Source organism: Leptonotus elevatus, chromosome 8, assembly GCF_054856555.1.
Source record: "Leptonotus elevatus isolate MCC_2025b chromosome 8, RoL_Lele_1.0, whole genome shotgun sequence".
Taxonomy (NCBI): Eukaryota; Metazoa; Chordata; class Actinopteri; order Syngnathiformes; family Syngnathidae; genus Leptonotus; species Leptonotus elevatus.
In genome coordinates, this window is record NC_141246.1 from 5,157,363 (window position 1) to 5,177,621 (window position 20,259).

The 20,259-nt window shown below is 40.7% G+C and overlaps 2 protein-coding genes across 4 annotated transcripts in view; one reads left to right on the forward strand and one right to left on the reverse strand.

Moving 5' to 3' along the window:
* LOC147169341 (nephronectin) overlaps positions 1 to 7,921 on the reverse strand; it is a 44,311-nt gene extending 36,390 nt beyond the window's left edge. For all 3 annotated transcript variants that reach the window (XM_086083127.1, XM_086083126.1, XM_086083122.1), the window contains exon 1: positions 7,876 to 7,921. The gene's annotated coding sequence lies outside the window, so the exon portion shown is untranslated. The remainder of the gene's footprint in view (positions 1 to 7,875) is intronic.
* A 4,495-nt stretch (positions 7,922 to 12,416) lies between these two features.
* The window catches only part of hhip (hedgehog interacting protein), a 42,076-nt gene continuing 34,233 nt past the window's right edge, over positions 12,417 to 20,259 (forward strand). Inside the window, exons 1-2 of the mRNA XM_086083904.1 lie at positions 12,417 to 13,160; positions 18,580 to 18,772. Of these exons, the coding sequence (XP_085940030.1) occupies positions 12,846 to 13,160; positions 18,580 to 18,772 (508 nt within the window). The 5' untranslated portion in view covers positions 12,417 to 12,845. The remainder of the gene's footprint in view (positions 13,161 to 18,579; positions 18,773 to 20,259) is intronic.

Here is a 20,259-nt window from a genome sequence, read left to right on the forward strand (position 1 = left end):
GGCTGTTTTTGTCTAGTTTTTGTTTTTATGTTTTAATTATATATATATGAATTTTTCTATTTTTATTTTTTAATTTTAATTTAATTTTTTTTACACACATATATATATATATTGAATTTTTCATTAGTAAGTTTTTTAGTTATATACTGCACTGTATATATATATATAAATATATATATATATATATATATATCTGACATCTCGCACCTCCGCAACCTTACGTGAACCTACAAGTGCAGCGTATTTTTCGCGTTCCATGCCATTGTTAACGTCCCGAAACGGGAACATGGGGAGCGCTGGCACAATCAAACTCGCGGCGTGACCGAGCAAAAAACCGCAGCGGGCTCATCGTTAAAAAAGCCCGACGGATCCAACCTCAACGCCGCTCGCTGTCCGCACGGCCGAGTAAAATTTTGGAGAGAAATACTTCTTGGCGCATTACTCCTGATTGAACAAACAAGGCAAGGTTGTGAAAGGCTAAAAAAAATCGAAATCCACTTTGCTGTAAAAAGTAACATTTTTAACTCTCATGCAATTGTAAAAGGAGGTTAGCCACTGTATTATATAAGTAGTTGCTTTATAGGCTCGTTCTAGCGTGGGTTTGTTGGTTCGTATCTGCTGTTTAAGTTCCGTTTTCTGTTCTATGGTTATAATCACACTTATCCTCTACCAATCTTTTAATGCCCGCAAAAAACACACTTACTGCCCAGCCGGGCACCAAGCATTAATAGTCCTGTATAATTTGTTGCATTATTTATTTTCCCTGAAATTGTAAAATTAATATAGATTAATGAATTTTTTGTATGTATTTTTTTATTCATTTTTATTGAGTTATTGTTAATAATTTATATGTTCAAAACACATTTTTAAAAACACAGATATAAATACATTTACAGTCATCTGTTTGTGGATTTTTTTGTTGAATATTTTGGATGCAACATCATCAGCCTATTTTTACCATTTTTAATTGGGTTAAATTTTATTTATATTTTTTTCTAATGCATTTATGATGGCTGTCAATTCTGCATGGATTTTCGCTATTCGTGAGCAGGCCCTATTCCACGTGTATAGCGGTGGTGCACAGCATTAAATAATTCATTAATCAGATTTTAATGAAAAGTTAACTAAACCCCCATTGTATTTTTGCAATACTATGTATGTGCTTTCGCTAACCAAAACATAGTTTTATTATGTTCATGGAAAAACTGAATAATCTCAGGGGTCTGGCATGTTGGACATAATCCTCTGCTGGCGAACAAAATTAATTTTGCAAACGTCATGTGACCAAGACAACATGTTAGCAGACTCCAAGTTCAAACCATCATATCATCAAACTGCAGCATACATAGCAGTCTTAGCTATTATCTTTTCTATGGAAATTAAAAAATAATACACAGGCACAGAATGCAAGAGAAGAAAAACAAAATCTACTTTCAAAGTTATATAATGTGACCTGCCAATCATTCCCTGAGTGTCTCAGTCAAGTTAACGCCGCTGGTGGTTAGGACTGTAATGACACACATGCCGCCTCTGCCTCTGAACTCCTGACAAGCCGCGTTAATCAAAGACACGGCGTCCGAGGAACACTGATTGATTCCACTCCGCTTCCTTCTTTCGTACTTGGGCCTGCCAAAAGTCTGAGTCAAGCGTGCACGTTTTACAACGTATTAGCGGAGCGCACGTCCAAGCTGTGTCACGCCTGTTCACTGAAGACCACCACTGAAGCTCACAAGCACATTCAGACAAACCGACTTGATGTTGATTCTTCAATTCTTATCATCTTTAAAGCACACATATCCTCCAAAAAAAAAAAAGGGGGTGGGCAAACATTTGTACTCACATTTTGTTTTAAAAAAGAGCAACATTGTTTATTTTACAAAAATATTCTTATAATTGTTTGTTAGCTAGCTAGCTAGCTAGCTAGCGAGAGGGGTTAGGGTTAGGGCTAGCTAGTGATAGATAGATAGATAGATAGATAGATAGATAGATAGATAGATAGATAGATAGATAGATAGATAGATAGATAGATAGATAGATAGATAGATAGATAGATAGATAGATAGATAGATAGATAGATAGATAGATAGATTTTGCCGGTGGGTGGAATCCTTGTACCTCCAAAATCATCACTTTTTAGAGACAAAAAACAAGTATTAGCATCGCATCGTCAAAGACAGCAAGCCATTTTCAACATTTATGTTTGGTCAATAATTTGCTAAATGCACGCACCTGGGGAGTGACTAATAGTATCTATTTGTGAAAAAGCCATTAAATTTACCGAATTGTGACGGCAGCAATATACGGTATACCCCCCTTCCATCACAGTTTCAGGTTTTCGGTCCTGCTATTTTATGTATTTTTACGTACAGTTAAAGCTGTTGTTTTGGTCGAACGATTGTTTATATTATGTGTACAGGTAATTCAACTGTCAACCACTAGATAGCAGCACACTAATTAATTTTGTGATGGTGTTAATTTGAAAGAGGACACAAAATAGGGAGTATTTCAGCAGAGACTATAGTGTTTGTAATAAATTATTGACTGTAATCCTGCTTTTTACGCCGACAGAAAGCGACGCCTGTTGGTTCATTTTTATAATGATGTGCATTGGCACCCAAGCGCCCTCTATTGACGAGCCGCCACTGGTTGAAATCAATGTCCCTCCTTGGCTGAGTTCTGCACGAACAGCAAAGGCAGATAACTGACATCAAGGCCTTGCTGACATAGTACGGAATATCCTCAGTGGAAAACATTTTATCAGAGTCTTTGTACATCCAGCAGTCTCCTTCCAATTCTTGGTGGTCCTGCACTGCTATCAGCGTGTGGAATGTAGTGCAGCGCATCCACAGGAAGGTCCTGTTCTGTGAGCTGGCAATTAGCCGCAGATAAACGAGACTTTTGCACCCTTGTCCCAGCGTATCCTTTTCATTCATCGACGTGATCTTTTCCCACAAGAGCCCGTGTTTATGGTCAACGACTTTGCAGCTTGCGCGACTGTTTTGTGTAATTGTGGCGAGGACAACGACACTTCATGTCATATGGCGTCATATCGTACAGTGACCCTATTTGAAGCGGCTGTTTTGTCCCCCAGACCCCAGTTGATGAAGTGAGATGCTATTCATATCAGCTAGTGAGAGAAACATTGGATCGTTTCACATGGATGAAAAATGTGGACACTCACTAAACTTAACCTTTAACTTAGTTTTTAAGTCCACTTTTTACATTAGTATTTGTTTTTTTTAAAGTCATTTAAAAAATCATGTCAGACACCTGACTGTATTTTTTTTTATTGAACTGAATTTCACCTCAAACATTTTTTCTGTTGTTTTCGACACAGTATACAGTAGTTATATATTTTATTTATTTTAACCACATTATTATTATTATTATTATATATTTTTTTACTATTACTAAATTTTGAACTACTGTTTATTGATTGATTTAGTTATATATAGAATATTTAATCAATTATACAAATTATGTATTTTACAAATAATTTTAAAAAGGAATTAATTCGTTTTACATATTTTTGGTACTTAATTTTTGCTCTTAAAAATATATATATAATTAATGAAAAAAACATTAACTACTAACACAATATGAAGTTCTAATTTGAAAATATTTACATATTTATTATCCCTTGTTTAATATAGTTATTGACTTTATTTTTAATAATTTAATTTAATAAATTTTAATGAATTTTTATATATTTTAATATATTTTAATATATTTTAATATATTTTAATTTAATTATTTATTTTAAATAATTAATGAACAACACACACACACACGCACGCACGCACACACATTTTTTTGTGTACCCTTATATGAGACACTTAAATACAAAAATTGCCTGGAATTCTCTTTATAATAATTTAATTTCATCATTTAAAAATTTCCAATTATTTGTTATTTATTTGATGTAATTTTTTCATGTACATTCTTTTCTCTCTTTTTTTAACTAAAGACATCAGGTAAAAGATCTACAGCCAGTTTGGCTGTTGTTAATGAAATTCAATTGTTTTTAAAGATACATATATATTTTTTATTTTATTTTTTATTTTTTAAACATACAGTACCCAACAATACAAATCAAGCCATCTTAAAAACCTTTAAAACGAGCCACTTGACCACGGAATTTTCCAGAAAGAAGATGCGGAATTCCCCCCAAAAACTAAACTAAAAGCAGCAAAGTAGCAAACGCCTTTCCTAACGTTTGGCTCCAACATGTGCGGTTTAAAGAGGGGAACGATAGTGACTGTGGTAGGTTGCGACGTAATTGAACTCGAGTTTGAACTGATAACCTCCCGGTAACCTGCGCACATACTCGAAAAAAGACTCCGACCTCAGCGAGGAGACCACCTTCAGAATCCCCCCCCCCCCTCTTCCCCTGCCCTCCAGTCCTAATGAGAACCTTACCTCCTGGAGGAGGCATTAAGGCGCATTATGCATAAGCCTGTCGAGCGTCAGTGGATACACGGTGAATAATCGTAACAATAACGTCGAGGGCTGACCATAAATCATGAAAGGTGTTGACGTCAGACTAGAGAAGAAGCGAGAAGTGGTGGTGGGGGGAAGCCCAGCGGTAGCAAATCTGGCACGTTGTTCGGATGTCGCGTCAAAGCTTCCATCAAATCCTTTTCCGCGGTGACCCCGAAGCCGCGGTATGAAAATTCTGGGTGTAAGACGATCTCGGCGCGGGGGCGGCCTCACCTGGGCTTTGGCGCGCGACCACAAAGTCAGAAAAATCAGAGAAGGTCCAAGGAGAAAAAGAATCGCGCAGAGACGAGCCTTCAGACCAATCATCTCGGCAAACGCCATCCCGGGACCACCTTGAAGTCTTCATATTGGGGAAGGAAAATCACTTTACGTTGGCCTAATAGAAATACGAGGGGTTTGATTCATCTGAGATCATCCTTTCCTGAATTTTTTAAGTCTCGCACCCTCGTCAATGTTTTCCACCAACGTTTGGGAATCCCAGAGTAGCACTGTTGGCGTCACTCCACGGCCCTTGAATAGCAAATAATACGCATATAACTGATGCTAATTGAAGGGCATTGTGGTAAAACAATATCTAATTAAAATTACAGGCATTTGCAAGTTGTCGCGCACCCCCGTGAGCCCTCTTAGTCATCATAGTTTGGGAAAAGCATCAAGTCTTATCAGCTTGAAATTCTCAAATATGCCAAAACAACACAACTCAAACTGAATTTGAATTGCAGAGTTGGCGTCAGAAACAGTGTAATAAATCCGAGATGTCTTGGAATTTAATCTGGCCTCCTCCTTATCCTCCTTTTAGGATACCTGATGGCTCACCACGAGGGCCCGAGGTGGTGAGGAGGAGTTTTAATTTGGACAATCAGGGACCACCATCGCCGCTGCCCACACCAGTACACAGTTCAAACCACTGATGCGGTTAAAAAAACTAAAACAAAAAAAACATTTTCAGTAATAGACCGCAATTTGAGCGATGGCCCAGGCACTGCTACTTTGGGACCGGTGTAACCCGATGGAAGCGTTTACCAGCGAATGGCCACAGTCATCGCTGGGCTGAGCATTAACTTCTCACGTGCCAGTTGGGGATTGGGCCCTGGTCTTCTATTATAAGACTGTGGCTGGGGAGGAAATGCCCCCCCCCCCCCACCACCACTTGTTAAGCCCACTACAAAGGCAGTTAGCCACAAGCAACGGGGCCCGGCTGGTCAACGGTGGTGCTTAATGTCTTCTTGCTTTGAGATGAGGAAAGACATGCGCGATAGATGAAAAATAAGCACTTGGAAACAGACAGAAGAAATGATGGGGGTCGCCAGATTAGCAGAATGGATAGAAAAGGATACACTAGAATCATACAAACCAAAAAAACATACAACAGAATGAACAAACATAATAAGTAGCTAATAATGAACTGAAAACAGAGAAAAAAATCAAACAAATAAGCACACTGACAAGATGACAAAGGATCAAACCATAGAACACTAAATAAATAACTAGCAAAATGAGCCCACATTTTAGCTAACTTTAACTAACTAACTAAATAACAAGAGACATGCTAAAATGCTAACAAAACAAACTAACTAACCAACTTACTAACTAGCTAGCTAACTAACTAACTAAGGGATATGCTGTTATACAAACAAAGAAATTGCTAACCAGAATAGTATCTAACTAACCAACTAACTAACTAACCAACCAACTAACTAACTAGGGGATGTGCTAACAAAACACTAACTAACCAAGATATCAACAAAATGAATGAATGAATGAATGAATGAGATGCTAATAATCACATAATCATACTAACAAAAAACAAGCTAACCAGCATGTCAACTATTGCTATTGTAACTGACTGACTGACTGACTGACAAAAGTTGGATATGACTACTGGAACTAACTAACCTACGGACTAACTAATCTTACTAAATTACGTGCGAATAATCATACAAACAAACAAAAAACAGCAACAAACTCACTCACTACCGTAGTTCAATAACTAACTATAAAAGTAAAGAGTAATAAAAGTAAGGAGTGAGCTAATCAGCATACTAAATAATTAATGAACCAGCAATCTATCTAACCCTAAAGAACTAACAGGTAAAAGTGTGTGTGTCCAACCATTTCCCTGGGGAAATTGAATGTGTTTAAAACTAGATACGTTGAAACACTCTCATAGTTATGACTGTGACAAAAAGTGTGGGTGTTAAACCCTTCCACCAGCAAAACTGCCACAACAGCGATCGCCTTCCCTCCATAGAATCGCAAGCCAAGCTTGGTGGAAACTTGGCTCAGTCACCATTTCCCAGGGGTGTCGAACACGGCACTACCCCTCACCACCCCCCGAAGCTCCGTTTGCCGCGTTTGCACTGTACTTAGGCCCAAACATCTCGTGCCAGCGCGCCAAGCAGTCCTTGGGTGGCTGGGCTTAGTCACGCCGTGTGTACGCTTCAGTCAAACACGGCCTGAGGACACTCTGGGGTGGTACGGAGGAAAGATCGAAAGGTGAAGCCGGTGTGGTCCGGCGCGTCGAGTCGCTGATTTAGTGACTGTTGACATCGGGCAGGCGGCCCGGGCTGACTCAGCGCGCATGACGCTGCGTTTAAATGTCCTGCTGTATTCCGGACTGTTCACACAGCTGGGGGAAAAGGGGGCTACTGGATCCCATTTTGCGTCACCGCATCACCCCGAAGCGTTCATAAACAGATGGCCTGGGCTCATTAAAGGCTATTCATGGCGCTGGATGCCTCCAGGCAGAGACAATTGCCAAACGTTAAAAGGAAGGTGCGAGCGTAACACAATGCTGCTGTGTGCTGAGAGCCGAGTTGCGGGACGTCTGGCGGCTGATGTCATGCCGTCGGGCTTGCGGGTAAGGCAGGAATGCGATTAGTATCACACTCAAGATGACACAAATAAACCTTGAACGCCCTAAAGGTTGCACAATGTGGAAACATTGATGGTGTAGTTGGGCTGGGCATTTAATCGAAATGTAATCATGATATCAATTTTGACTTGTCACAAGTCGAAATATTATTAATGTGCCAAATGGCGCCAAGGGTGCTAATTCATGAATATAGCATGTTGCTTACAGCAAGTATGCGAAGAATGTTCTTCTGCCCTCCCTGAGCGTGAGTTAAGCTTTTAATGACATCTCTGCCATTAAAAAGTCAACACAATATAATTGTACACATTGTATATTTATATACAACACATTTCATTTTAGAAGCATCACCATTCATCAGCGCTAATGCTAATAGTAAATCCTATGGACTGGCTAATAGGAAATTAGCATCGACTTCTAAAGTGATATTATTTCAAATAATGAATATTAACACAAACATTTTGTCGTAACAAATACAGATAGGTACTATTAACAATACTCACAGGGATATATGCTTCCTAATCTGTGAAAAAATGGTGATAATGTGCAATCAGAACTTTCTTCTTCTACTCTTTTTTTAATCTTAATGTAAGCATGTGTCTTGCATGCATCACACCACACTGCCCCTAAGAGGCAAAGGCGCACACAGCAGGAACAGCAGCTAATTTTTAATTTATCCTTTTTTTTATTGCTATTATTATAATATATTATTACTGTACTTGTTACTGATTTATTGTATAGGTGTTTTTTTAACGTTCAAGGTAAGATTTGGTAGTTGAATAGATACTAATTCTTGAAACAAAAAAATAATTTCCTCTGTTGTTGTTCTCCTTTACTCCGACCCACAGAGGTTTGGCGGTTTCCGCTTGCGGTTTTTGAGAAAGCACAAATGGTTGCTCTGTCATCAGTCTGAGTTATGAGGCAAACAATGGAAGAAGACAAGGATCATAACGCGGATATTTGCTCATTCTGGGGGAGCTCCGACCTTGCGGTGTTGATCCTCGTGCGGCTACGAACTCACCAGCATCCTCTGGGATGTCCTTACAGGGTCACACGGGATAATTTCCCCTACTGACACTGCAGAAATAAGACAGCGGATTCAACTTGGCTTTGTGGTGACAATAATAAGTCGTAATTATTATTTTTATGTCATATTTCTAGTCATCCGCAAAGAGTTTTCACTACAGGGGAAGCGCGATTTAACGGACGAATTGGGTGAAGGGGTCGTACTTGAGAGCCGATTGTCTGTTAAATTGTAAAAAAATAATTAAAAAAATAAATAAATGTTTTTACGTGACTTATAAATACCCAGTACAGTGTAAAATTATTGCAAATAAATATAAAAAAGCTTGAAAACGTACAGTTTATGCAAACGTACTTTACTGTTTCTTATGGGGAGATGCGTGCCGACAGTGATGCTAAGCTAATGTCTACTAGGGGTGGGAATCTTTGAATGTCTCACGATTCGATTAGATTCCGATTTTTGGGCCTGCGATTCGATTCAGAATAGATTTTCGATTTAGAGCGATTTTTTATTCAGAATGATTTGATTGACATTGATTTTTGCTTCAATCTATAGATGTGCAAGGAATTGTAATGATCTACTCCAGTCTGATTCGCTAATGCTAATTAGCGCGCTAGTCGCTGCACTTTTATCACTCAAAAGAACGACTCCACGCTGCAAAAAAACTTTTATTGGAATAACTTGATTGTGACTTTTTCCTTTGACTCTCTAATGTGGCTACAACTTAACAGTTTATTAGACCGCGTGGAACCACACTGCCCCTCAGTGGCCAAACCGGGTACAACATGAACAGCGCGCCAAATAAATGCACACACAGACAAAGGCAAGACAGTATAAAATAATTTAAATGGGACATATAAAATCGATTCTGAATCGTACTAAATGAGAATCGCGATTCTTATGAGAATCGATTTTTTGGCACACCCCTAATGTCTACGCTTACCTTTGATAATCTTTTAAATGGAGCTCGTAGGAGGGAGCTCATAACTCAAATTCTGGTCTCTCTTCACTGGCTCCCTGTTCACTTTACAGTTCATTATAAGTTTATTTTATTTATTTATTGTTTATTTATTGTTAAATGATCTTGCCCCACCTTATCTCTCTGAGTCCTACACACCTGCCCGGTGCCTCAGGTCAGCAGACGAGAGGCTACTGGAGATACAGAGGTCAAAGCGGAGTCTCCGAGGGGATCGAGCTTTTTTCTGTTGCCAGTCCCTCTCTTTGGAATTACCTCCCACTAAGCGCTAGTTTTTTTTTTATGTCTGCATTTTACTTTATGTACAGCACTTTGTTTGCAGCTATGGTGGTTTTTAATGTACTCTAAAAATAAAGTTGAGTTGCGATGAGAGGGACAGTCGCCCCTACCAATATGGCTGCCATGTACGTCCATGCCTTTGATTGGATGGTCACCCTTTTTTCCCGCCTTTGTAAAAAAAAAAAATAGTGTGCTATTTGCGGTAACGCTAAATGCAAAAATTTTCTTTTATTGATTAAATTCATAACATTTTGTTGATCAAAATATTCAAAAGGGGCAGTGAAAAGTAAATTGATATTGGACTTATTTTCTTTTAACTGTGCATTTTTTCCTCATTTGTCCCTCAAAACAGGCTATAATTACTGCTATACCTTTTCTGGGACAACAAACCACACTATTAATCATAACAACAAAACCACTTATAATAATAGCAGCAACAGTTACATCTGCAAATGAAACAATATTTATCGGTCAAATGGGGAAAATATAAAATCCCAGACAATTTGGACGGCAACCGTGACATAATTTGGCCCTCAGTGAGAACGAACTGAGGAAACACTAATTAGCATCTGATTTAATGCATTTTTCCGTTTCTTAGACATTGAATGTCGGTCATTTTTTTGCAAAATGATGCAAGCTAACATACCACCAACAACATCAAAACAAATACTTCACATTTTGGCACTTGGCGCACGTAACCGAGTTTGCTATTGGCTGGAAAGGGAATTCGGAAAGGAAGCTTTGGAATTCTTTCACGTGTAGCCAATGTAGCAATTGCAATAAAACTGCAAGACAACAACCAGGAATGAGACTGCTTTGGAAATTGAGAGTTTTGCAAGACAAGAGATATGTGTGTGTGTGTGGGTGTGCGCGCGCATGTGTGTGTGTGTGAATGCAATGATCTATCTCTCAGCAGATGTGCTCCCCTCTGCTCCACATCTGCATCCCACATGTTTTTTTCGTCGCGCACTCCCAAACTGAAGCTACAGACTTTCTGCAACCCAAATTTACCCAAATGGTGGTGCACACCCAAGGTGCACCACATAAAAAGTGCACCGGCCTGATTAAAATTTTCATTAATTTTTTCTCATAGTTTTTATGTTTTAAGGGAGTGTGAATACAGTAAAGGAGAGTTTTTTTTGGGGGAGGGGAGTGTTGAATGGGGTGCGAAGTTAAAAAAAAAAAAGTGCAGGAAGAGATGCAATATGCTGAAAGGAGGTAACTGGGGGTCAAGATTTTAATCTAATCAATAAAAACAGTAACAAGTAGTAGTTTTGATGTATTTTTGGTCGTTTTTGACGTGGTACACAAAAGTGCTATGTCAAGATGCTAAAGGGGTGCGCGGCAATGCGGCATTTAAAAAAATGCAGGGGGAGAGCTGAAAAAATGCGAAAGGCTGGGATGTTTTTATTTTTGTGGGTGTGAGGAAAGAAGAAGGGGTGCGCCAACCACATTGGGATATTGAAGGGGGTGTGCGAGTACAGGAAAAGCTGCTTGGCAAAAGGTGCAGAAAGCTGGGATATCTTTGTTTTGTTTTGGGAAGGAAGGAGAAGGGGTGCACCAATTACACCGGGATGATGCAGAGGATGTGGCTTTAAAAAAAGTACATGAAAAGTATACATAATACCGACTCCGCTGCCTGGCATTTGGTTGCCCTTGTGTAAGGCGTCTTTGATTATCTTGATACTCTCCTCAATGTGGGACAAATCCCCTTTCAGTCCCTCTAAAGAGTCACCCAACAGCCATCCAAGAGGTGATGAGCGTGGCGATTACGGGAAGCAACACATCCAATTTTTTTTGTCCTTAAGAGAATTGGCACCTGTTCTTACTTGGGGGTCTCCACTTCCAGGAGTGGGGTCCGGTTTGATTGTGGGCAATTATAGAAATGACCGGCTATGAGGAAGACGCATCCCCATTATCCCCCGACCTTCTGCATTCTTTACAATCGCCGGCTCAACTCTGTGCAATGCGGCTTTTCCCTTCTTTTTTTTTTGGTAATGCTGCAAACCCCCTTTAACATCTCATCTGGCGCACCCACTCTCATTTGACACACCATCAAAAAGAACAGATCACAAAACTAAGAGAAATATCTCCACCCTTTGCATTCTTTCCATTAGCTGACTCGCTTCATGGCAATCGCACGCTCTAAAATGTGTTGATTTTAAATATTAACAGTGGTGAACTTCATTTAGATTTGTGTGCGGCGTTGACATTGAAATTTGTTACAAAATTTAATCTATGACATGAATCATCCCCGAATTACAGATTGTCACTTGAGTTAAGACTCGATTGGGAGTTGTCTTATTTTTTTTAGCGTGTTTGACACTAATGACAGTGGAGAACACCTGCAGAGTTCAAATAAAGACTGTATGACGTGCACAATTTGACCCTGGAAAGGATCGTTTCCATCATTTCCTGGTGGGGGACTAACTGTAGTCATAAATAATTCACTTAAAAAACTAAAATAGCACACATTACAGTCAATATCCTTGCTTATTTGTGTTAATAATTACATTGTAGGTCAGTATTGTATGTATAGAAAACAGGCAGATTTTCTTTGAATGCCAATATCAAACGCAAATGTGGACTATGTATGCATGTACACTTATATGTGCGCACTCACTCTTTCTTGCAGCCAGGTGACCGTCGACCTCGTGCGTGCGTGTGTGTGTGCGTGCGTTTGTGTGTGTGCTGCGCGCGCCCCCGCCGAGCATATACGTCACGACACTCTTCTCGCGCGCTGGTTAAAAAGGAGGAAAGCGCACGAGCAAAACATGTGAGCGCTCCTCAAGACAAGCAGAAAAGAAGAAGGAACTTTTACTGTCCATTCTCCTTGTTCTTTTTTTTTTTCCTCAATGCATCCACATACCGAGGGATTATCATTATTATCATCGGCAAGGGACGCCCGGACTCTGCTTTTGTGGATAAATTATCACCTTCTTTTTGCTTTTTTTCTGGGAAACCGCTAATATGTATTATTATTGTTATTAGGAGACAGACACCTGCAGCATGCTGGTACTTGTAAATGTAATAAACTCCACACATATATAGCGTTCTAATATAAGAACTTGCTTTTTCTCTTTTTTGAGCATTCGCCTGTTTTTGGAAATATTGTGGATTTATTTGTTTGGATCTTTCTGATTTTTTGGGGTGAAAATTAAGTTATTTCAAAAATAAAAACAAAAAAACAAACAATGAAGCACTTGCAATTCGTGCTGGTGCTGGCCATCGCCGCCAATGTTTGGGAGTGCGGAGACGCCAAATTCGGACCCGAGCGCGGTGGCGAACTGAGCGCCAGGCGGCGACGCTGCTACGACGGCAGCCTGCCCAAGCGCCTCAAAAAGCGCGAGAGGAAAGTGCTACTGGACGGCGGCGGTGGCTCCACGACAACCTCCACGACCACCGCAACCGGCGGCGGAGGCGAAATTTGCCACCGGCTCTACCCGCGTGTCTCATGCTGTCCCACCCGGAGAGCCGCGTTCCAGATCGTGCACCGCAGGGATGCCCGGGTAAGCTTTACAACAGCGGAGCTTGGGGGCTTTTTACGACCTTCATCATGCTGTTTTATTGTGGTTTTCGGGGGTGGTGGTTTGCCTCCCGACTGTGCGCTCGGGTTGTACCGTAAAGCGATGTTTTCGTGCGGGGAAATGTTTTAAAATGTTTTGTTTACGTCACTTTGCAAACGTTTTACGTTACCTGCCGCTTGGCGTGTGGGCGAGGTCGTTGCCATGGGTGACAGCTGGTTTGGCTTTACTGCGGGGTTTTACCGGCGAAAGGTAAGCCATACGCAACCGGGATACGAAGTCAACAACATCTGTTTAAAAATTTGACAGCAAGTTGTCTGTTATTTTGTGAGTTTTGCGTTTACTGTTTTAACAACTGTGTCGTTCTTGAATGCTCCCCAGCACCAATTTTGACTTAAAATTGAGACGGCGACGTATGTGCGAGCAAGCGTTAGCTAAGAAACTTCATCAATAATTGACATTTATGCCTGTCTGCCAACTTTTCACACATTTTTTCTGTTGTATTACATGTTTAGTGAGGATTTACTGACCATTGAGTGAAGTAGAATCACTTGGGTGGGTCAAAAATATACGCTTGTCATATGCGCCGGTCTTGAATGTCCCTCCACTGTCCTCACGCTGCGCGTTTCACCTAATGTCACCTGACTACTCATTAAACAACGTCCCTTTTGTCTCGTTATCAACTTTATGCGTGTATTGTCTGTTCAGACTGTTCTTCGATGTGAAATAACCTGGTGAGCCAAAAACACAAACTGTAACAAAGTCCGTGTCGTTTTTGAACGCCTTCCAACCATCTAAAATATTCACGTAAAAGGTAAGCTAAAACAATAATGTTTTTTTCTTTTCTTTTTTGTTTAACAACTTTGGCAGCATCATGTTATATATACTACGTGTTTATGCGAGATTCTTCGAGACTATTCTGCGGAGCAAAAAACAAAACAAAAAAAATAGGTGAGTCAACATAACGTCATTTCTAAATGCCCCCCACTGTCCTACTATAGGCCTATTTACTTAAACACAATTCACCGCATCTGCATTTATGATTTTTAAAAATAAATAAAACAACAGACAATTAAATCAGTGGCGCAAAGTAAGTTACTGTAGGTGAGTCAAAAACTAACTTCAATCAACATATTCGTGAAATGTCATTCTTGAATGTGCCCTCCTTGAATAACGGCCATTTTCATGTAAAACCACTCCTGGAATCATTCAGGGGCCCCTGGCTGGTAGTGAGTGTAAAAAGAAGTAAATGGGGGGGGGGGGGGCATATTATTGCATCATTTAATTTCCTCAAGTCATGCAAATAAGCGAGGAGAGAGGGGAGGGAGTTGGGGGGGTTTGAAAGAGTCGACTTCTCCTCCCAGCTACACTGCCCACACACGGAGCCCATTCTGATTATGGCCAAAGAATAACAAGGCCATTGTGTTTGTTGGTTTCGCTAATGGGAGAAGCTGGAGAACATCACCCCCACCCCCCCCTCTCTCTCCCAGTCATCAACCCCTCCAAGTGTTAATGCCTTTGGGAGTGTCCCCCTCCTCTTTTGCCAACCAACTTACACCTATTCCCCAGAGGACAAGTGTTTTGTTGGAGCTTAGTGTTGCCTACACCACTGCTTCCACTGAATAACTGACAAGTGTTCTTTTCAGACGTCTGGAGAGTGGTTTGGTATCCTAAAATTGCTGCAAATGTTCAACTGTGGACCATAAACGGTATTACCTGAACAGGCAATGCTGAGGTCAACCGTTTAGTTAAAACACTCTAAGGGGGGGGGGGGGAGTTATCGTATTTGTTAGTGTTAAAGGCTAATTTAGTAGTTTGTCTGTCCTGAAGTTCCCCAACATATGGACTCAAATGCGTAACAAGTCACGGAAATCAAAGTCCTAATCACCAGCTCTGGTTGAAAGTCTTACATTAAGCTTGCGTATTGGTGACTATCGAGCAAAAAATTATGCAAGATGAGCCAATTTAGTAGTCTTTGTCCCCTCACAGTTTCGCACCACGTGATCCAAGTGGCCCAATCCTATTCCTTCCTTTTAAATAGGAGGTCTAGTTAAGTCCACATTAAATGCTTACATCACACATAATTATATATAACTGTTTGGTGATCAAAATGTTTATATTTAAAGCATATTGTTCCCAAAAACGTTGATCCGCTGTCCCATTTGTGTCAAAATTCCAAGGTGTTCAAAATACATCACCGTGACTGACTTTTTTTTTTTTACATTGCTGCTTGACCACTGCCATAAAAAAAAAAAAAAAGGGGCACAAACACAAAGCCTTGCTTGTTCCGCTTTTTGGACGGCAAAAATTTGGAGTCTGTCCCGGCAACATATGGATGCGGGGCACGCCTGAGAGCACACGAATGCTACTCGCAGTGGAACCTTTGCCAGCTCACGCCACTCGGAGTCACTAGGCAATTTAGAGCGGGAGGGCAGGCATGCCCACCACGCTGTGGGGCGTACAGACGAACACGTGCGAGGCTTCACCTTTTAGGCAACGGAGACAAATGTTTGGATTTGAAAACAGGTTTTTGTTTTTGCAAGTATTGAATTAAGCACTGTAAAAAAAAAAAAAACATGAAACACTGCGCTAACCTTGATTGCACATACATTCACTAAAATTCACTAAGTAGTCTTTATATTGATAACAAGTGACGACACGTATAGCTACTAGTAACTCTAAGATTACCAGCAAAAGTAGTCGACTCAATTACCTGGACTGAATAAGTGGCGCAAAAACCTTTGATGCTAGTTGGGCTGATGACTTGCAAAATTTGCTGATGTCTTGTGTGACACTTGTGTTTTGTTACACAGAGTTCTTGTGCGACATATTAATCTTTATGTTAGCCTCGTGACAAGATTTCCCCCAAAATGGCAGTCTGTCAAAAAGATAAGTCTGGTAGGAATGGCCACTTCAACCAGTGTACCTTTGTTCCGTAGAAATTAAATTTTTTGTTTGGTCTAAAGTTTGTTTTGTGTGTTATAGCCTTTGGAAAATCTGGTCTAAAAACGCATATGCATAACATCGTGATTATCTCCACAATTTCATCTGCTACTCCGGGAACCACTTCTATGATTGGCTGACAAGTTTCAGTTAAAAAGATCCACCAATAAGCTTGCACAAGCTTTTTGCCGTTCGAACTTTGAGGTTCCACTGTGTCGTGTTGCAATTTTCCGTATACGTTAGCATAATCAGCTTGGCGCTGGTTGTTCTTGCTACCTTTTTTTTCCCGGTAAACACGTCTTCCAAAAAGAGCGTCTTTCCCCCTCAGTGGCAGTTTTGTTTCCGCAATCAGGGAAAAGTGTAAGGCGTCCTTATGTTGGCCTTGGGTCCTCGCGGCTAATTGACTTGGACAGACTGCTAATTTGTTGATACCAGAGAGAGGGAACGATGTGCCTGTCTATCTCTACATTTGTGTTTACACACGGACCTCACACAGAGCAAAGTACTGCCAGCCTGCCTCTGCCTCCTCCTCTGCTTGCCCAAGCGGCAACCGCTCTTGACCCAAACCAGATTACATTATGTTTTATTGCAGCTAATTTGTTACATAAATAATCCTGTTCATTTCTTTTCGGATTAACGCTCGGGCTACTAACGATCCCCCGAAGTCGAGCTCGTATTTTTTGCTTCCTTCATTACACGTGTCATGCGGCTGGGAGTCGTTTTAATTTTTTTTTTTAAAAAATAAAAACTTTAGCCAACCAAAAGGGATAATTTGGTGCTCCAGACGAGCTAATTTACTGTCGAACTTTATGTGGGGAAAATGGGGTATGGCTACCAGTAACAATTAGTGGAGTGATGTCGATTTGTCCTTGAGAGCACAACTCGACCAAAATAAAAAATGACAGTGCAGTTGCTGCTTTGTGCTATGATCCCGTTTTACTCATACCAAGAGAGAGTGCCAAGCGTGTGTTTAGGATGAGTCTTTTGTTGTTGTTGTTTTTTTTTTACTGTAGATTGTAACAGGTGTGTATTTGTGGTGTTTTATTATCTTTTTAATTAGATGACACACCTGGCAAGCAATTTGGTCCCGGCATCAGTTTGAGCAGTGGCCATTATTGCAATTGCTGCTATTTTATATTGATATATTATATTATATTTTATATATATATATATTATATATTATATATATTATATTTATTTATTTATATTTATTTAGTTGATAATGGTGGTGTCTGAACGTGTTTTGCCTTGACTGTCTCTCTGTGGTGTATTATTGCTGGTCATTTAAAATGGTCTGTGCAGATTTCATTTGTGGTGTGGTCTCTAATTTACTATACCACCCATTTTACTTACGACCCATACCATATTCTGCAGAGAGTACCACGCATGTACAATATTTGGGGTGAAGCATTTATGTTGAAGTTATTGGGACACATTGTCAGTTCAGGTAGAGACCATGATTGAGCTAGGTGCCTTAGAGTTTATTTACTCATAGTTTAGAAGACAGAGCTCGAGGCTGTGACCAAAATGGTCGCCTATTTGACCCCGACCCCCCCTAGATCAAATCATATGCTGATGCTACCTGTGAAAAAAAGTCAGTGTCGAGCTCTGCAATAGTCGGAAGTGATGTCTGTATATGTCTGGGGTGACTGATTTCTGTTTGGGTTTTTATGGGTGCCTCAACCTCTCTCAAAATCTAAAGTCATTTGAGGATTGCCTTACCCGAGTTGACGTCATCTACTCTCATAGAGCTTCCCATAAGCCACGGCTTAAAATGGTATCTTATTCTGAAAGCGGAAAGGCACCGCTTCTTTTTTATACTATGACAGGGAAATGGTTAGTCAGAAGCCTGCAGACATTCTACAGGGACCTATCACCTCACTCCCTGTTATTGCAGCCTTAAAACATCACGCCACAGCCTCCTTACTGACATTGCGGCCTTATTGGGACATGCTGGCCATCCACCAACCATCCAGAGCTCCATCCATCTGAACCATCCAGTAGCACGGCATTCACCCGTGAATAAGGCTTTTCCGTAACCCACCTTTAAAGCGCAATGATTTTCTTGAGATGCCCAAAGTTGTCATTCCTTTGGAAAGTCATCGGAATATACTTTGCTTGTCATCAACAAAAAAAGAATCATTAAGTGTAACTTGCTCATTATGTGGAACAACCTCTAGTCCTTAACCAATTTCCCTTGAATCAGTCAGTCAAAAATCGACAGGAAAAACAACATTTGCAAATACTTTACCAGATAAACAAAAAGCTCAAATGTTTATTGAGCTTCAATCCTATATGCATATTCATTTGGAACAGGGTGGAGACAGCAAACAGGCCAAGTAGTGCACTCCATTTTTCCAACCTAACACGATAAATCAACGCTAAACATTAATCAGGCATTGGTCCTTATGTGTGTGTGTGTGTGTGTGTGTGTGTGTGTGTGTGTGTGTGTGGTCTCCAGATCTTCTCTACCAACAACACAGAATGCGGTCGTCTGCTGGAGGAGATCAAGTGTGCGCGCTGCTCCCCCAACGCGCAGGTGTTGTTCCACCCGTCGGACCCCGGCAGGATGCCACACAGGGAGCCCGACCTGCCCCAGCTCTGCCAGGACTTCTGCCGCGAGTTCTACTACACCTGCCGGGGACACGTACCGGGTAAATAATCCCGACAGTCTTTGTTTGGTTTACCCTGTAAGATTCACTTACAGTCGGTCAGCTGTTCCGTGCGGATTTATTTATCCGGCGATTTACCTCATCTGACCTCACCTTGATTTGTTGCCGACCACCCCTCGTTTGTTTGGTAGCTTGTCCTCCCTTTTTCTGCTTTTCAACGCATCCTCTCACTCCCTTGTGTCTTTTTTTTTGTTGGAAGCTTATTTGAATTAGAATCACAAACACGGGCAATGTTTTCCCGACCTTGATTGTCGCAACCACACACGCGCACATGTTTGTGTTACCAACTGACATCAGCGTGGAAAATACGATGGTGCAGGTGGGTGTGAAAACAAACAATTATGATGAGCGCTAACAAAAATCAACATAAGCCCAAGCAAGCAAGCAAGCAGTCATGGAACAAGAAATCACAGCAAGATTTTGTAGAAGTAATTTTTAAAATAACAAATGTGGAAAATGATCGTATTCTGACATCTAAAAATTGTGGATAAAAAAAATAATCGTCCGATATTTTGTTACAGGCAGTTGTCATGTGTACCGCTGTTACGGGGAAGTAGGAAATGTTCTGGAGAGGACGTAATGACATGTGCGGTTGATTAACTCATTCACTCCCAGCCTTTTTCACCGAAGCAACCCCCTTCGCTCCCGGCTGTTTTACTGTATTTTGACTGATTTTGCAAGGCCCACAGAATATTGCGTTCTATTGCTATAAAAACATGGAACCTACCAAAATAAAGATTACAATCTCTTCTTTCATCAGGAAAAAAAAGTGCAGCAGTCAGCATTAGAATATAGTCAAGTTTCATCATTATTTAGAAACCTGTTCAAAACTGGGTAAAAGAGCTTTTTTGCAACATGGCCCTGGCTGATCTCTTATACTCTGCCGACACCAGCTGGCCGTTTTTTGTAATAACTACCATTGCTTCAAGTGACCTCTTCAGGTCAGAGGCTGTATCAAAGCCTTGTGTATGCATAAAAAGACATAAAAAATGTATAAATACGTTTTGGGTACCATGTCAATATTTAAAATAGAACAAAACTAGGTTCACAGCTCATCAGCTGGCGGCTAAAGAGAAGACCCTCCTCAAAAAGTCACTAATCATCGTCTCCATGGCGGCGAATAAGCGACACTTGTGACAAGTATCGTTAAGACAAAAGCAGGATAAATAGTATATAACAGGAGAAGGAATTCTTTAGGCTTAGTCATGCTAAATCTCTACTAAGCTCTTGTTAAATGTCACAAATATATAATTGATGCTGCAGTAAAAATTTCACACAGTCTCGCTGGAACTTACGGCGCTCCAAAACGTGATCAAATACCCTGCCCGCATATGCTCCACTACAGAATATGAAACTTTGCAGCATAACTCGTCCTTGTCTGCGCTGGCGGGCACATGCTGCGACATTAGCTCATGGCGCGTAGAGGAGGCGCGGTTGGTTGGAAGTTACTGCCCGGGAGCTGACACACA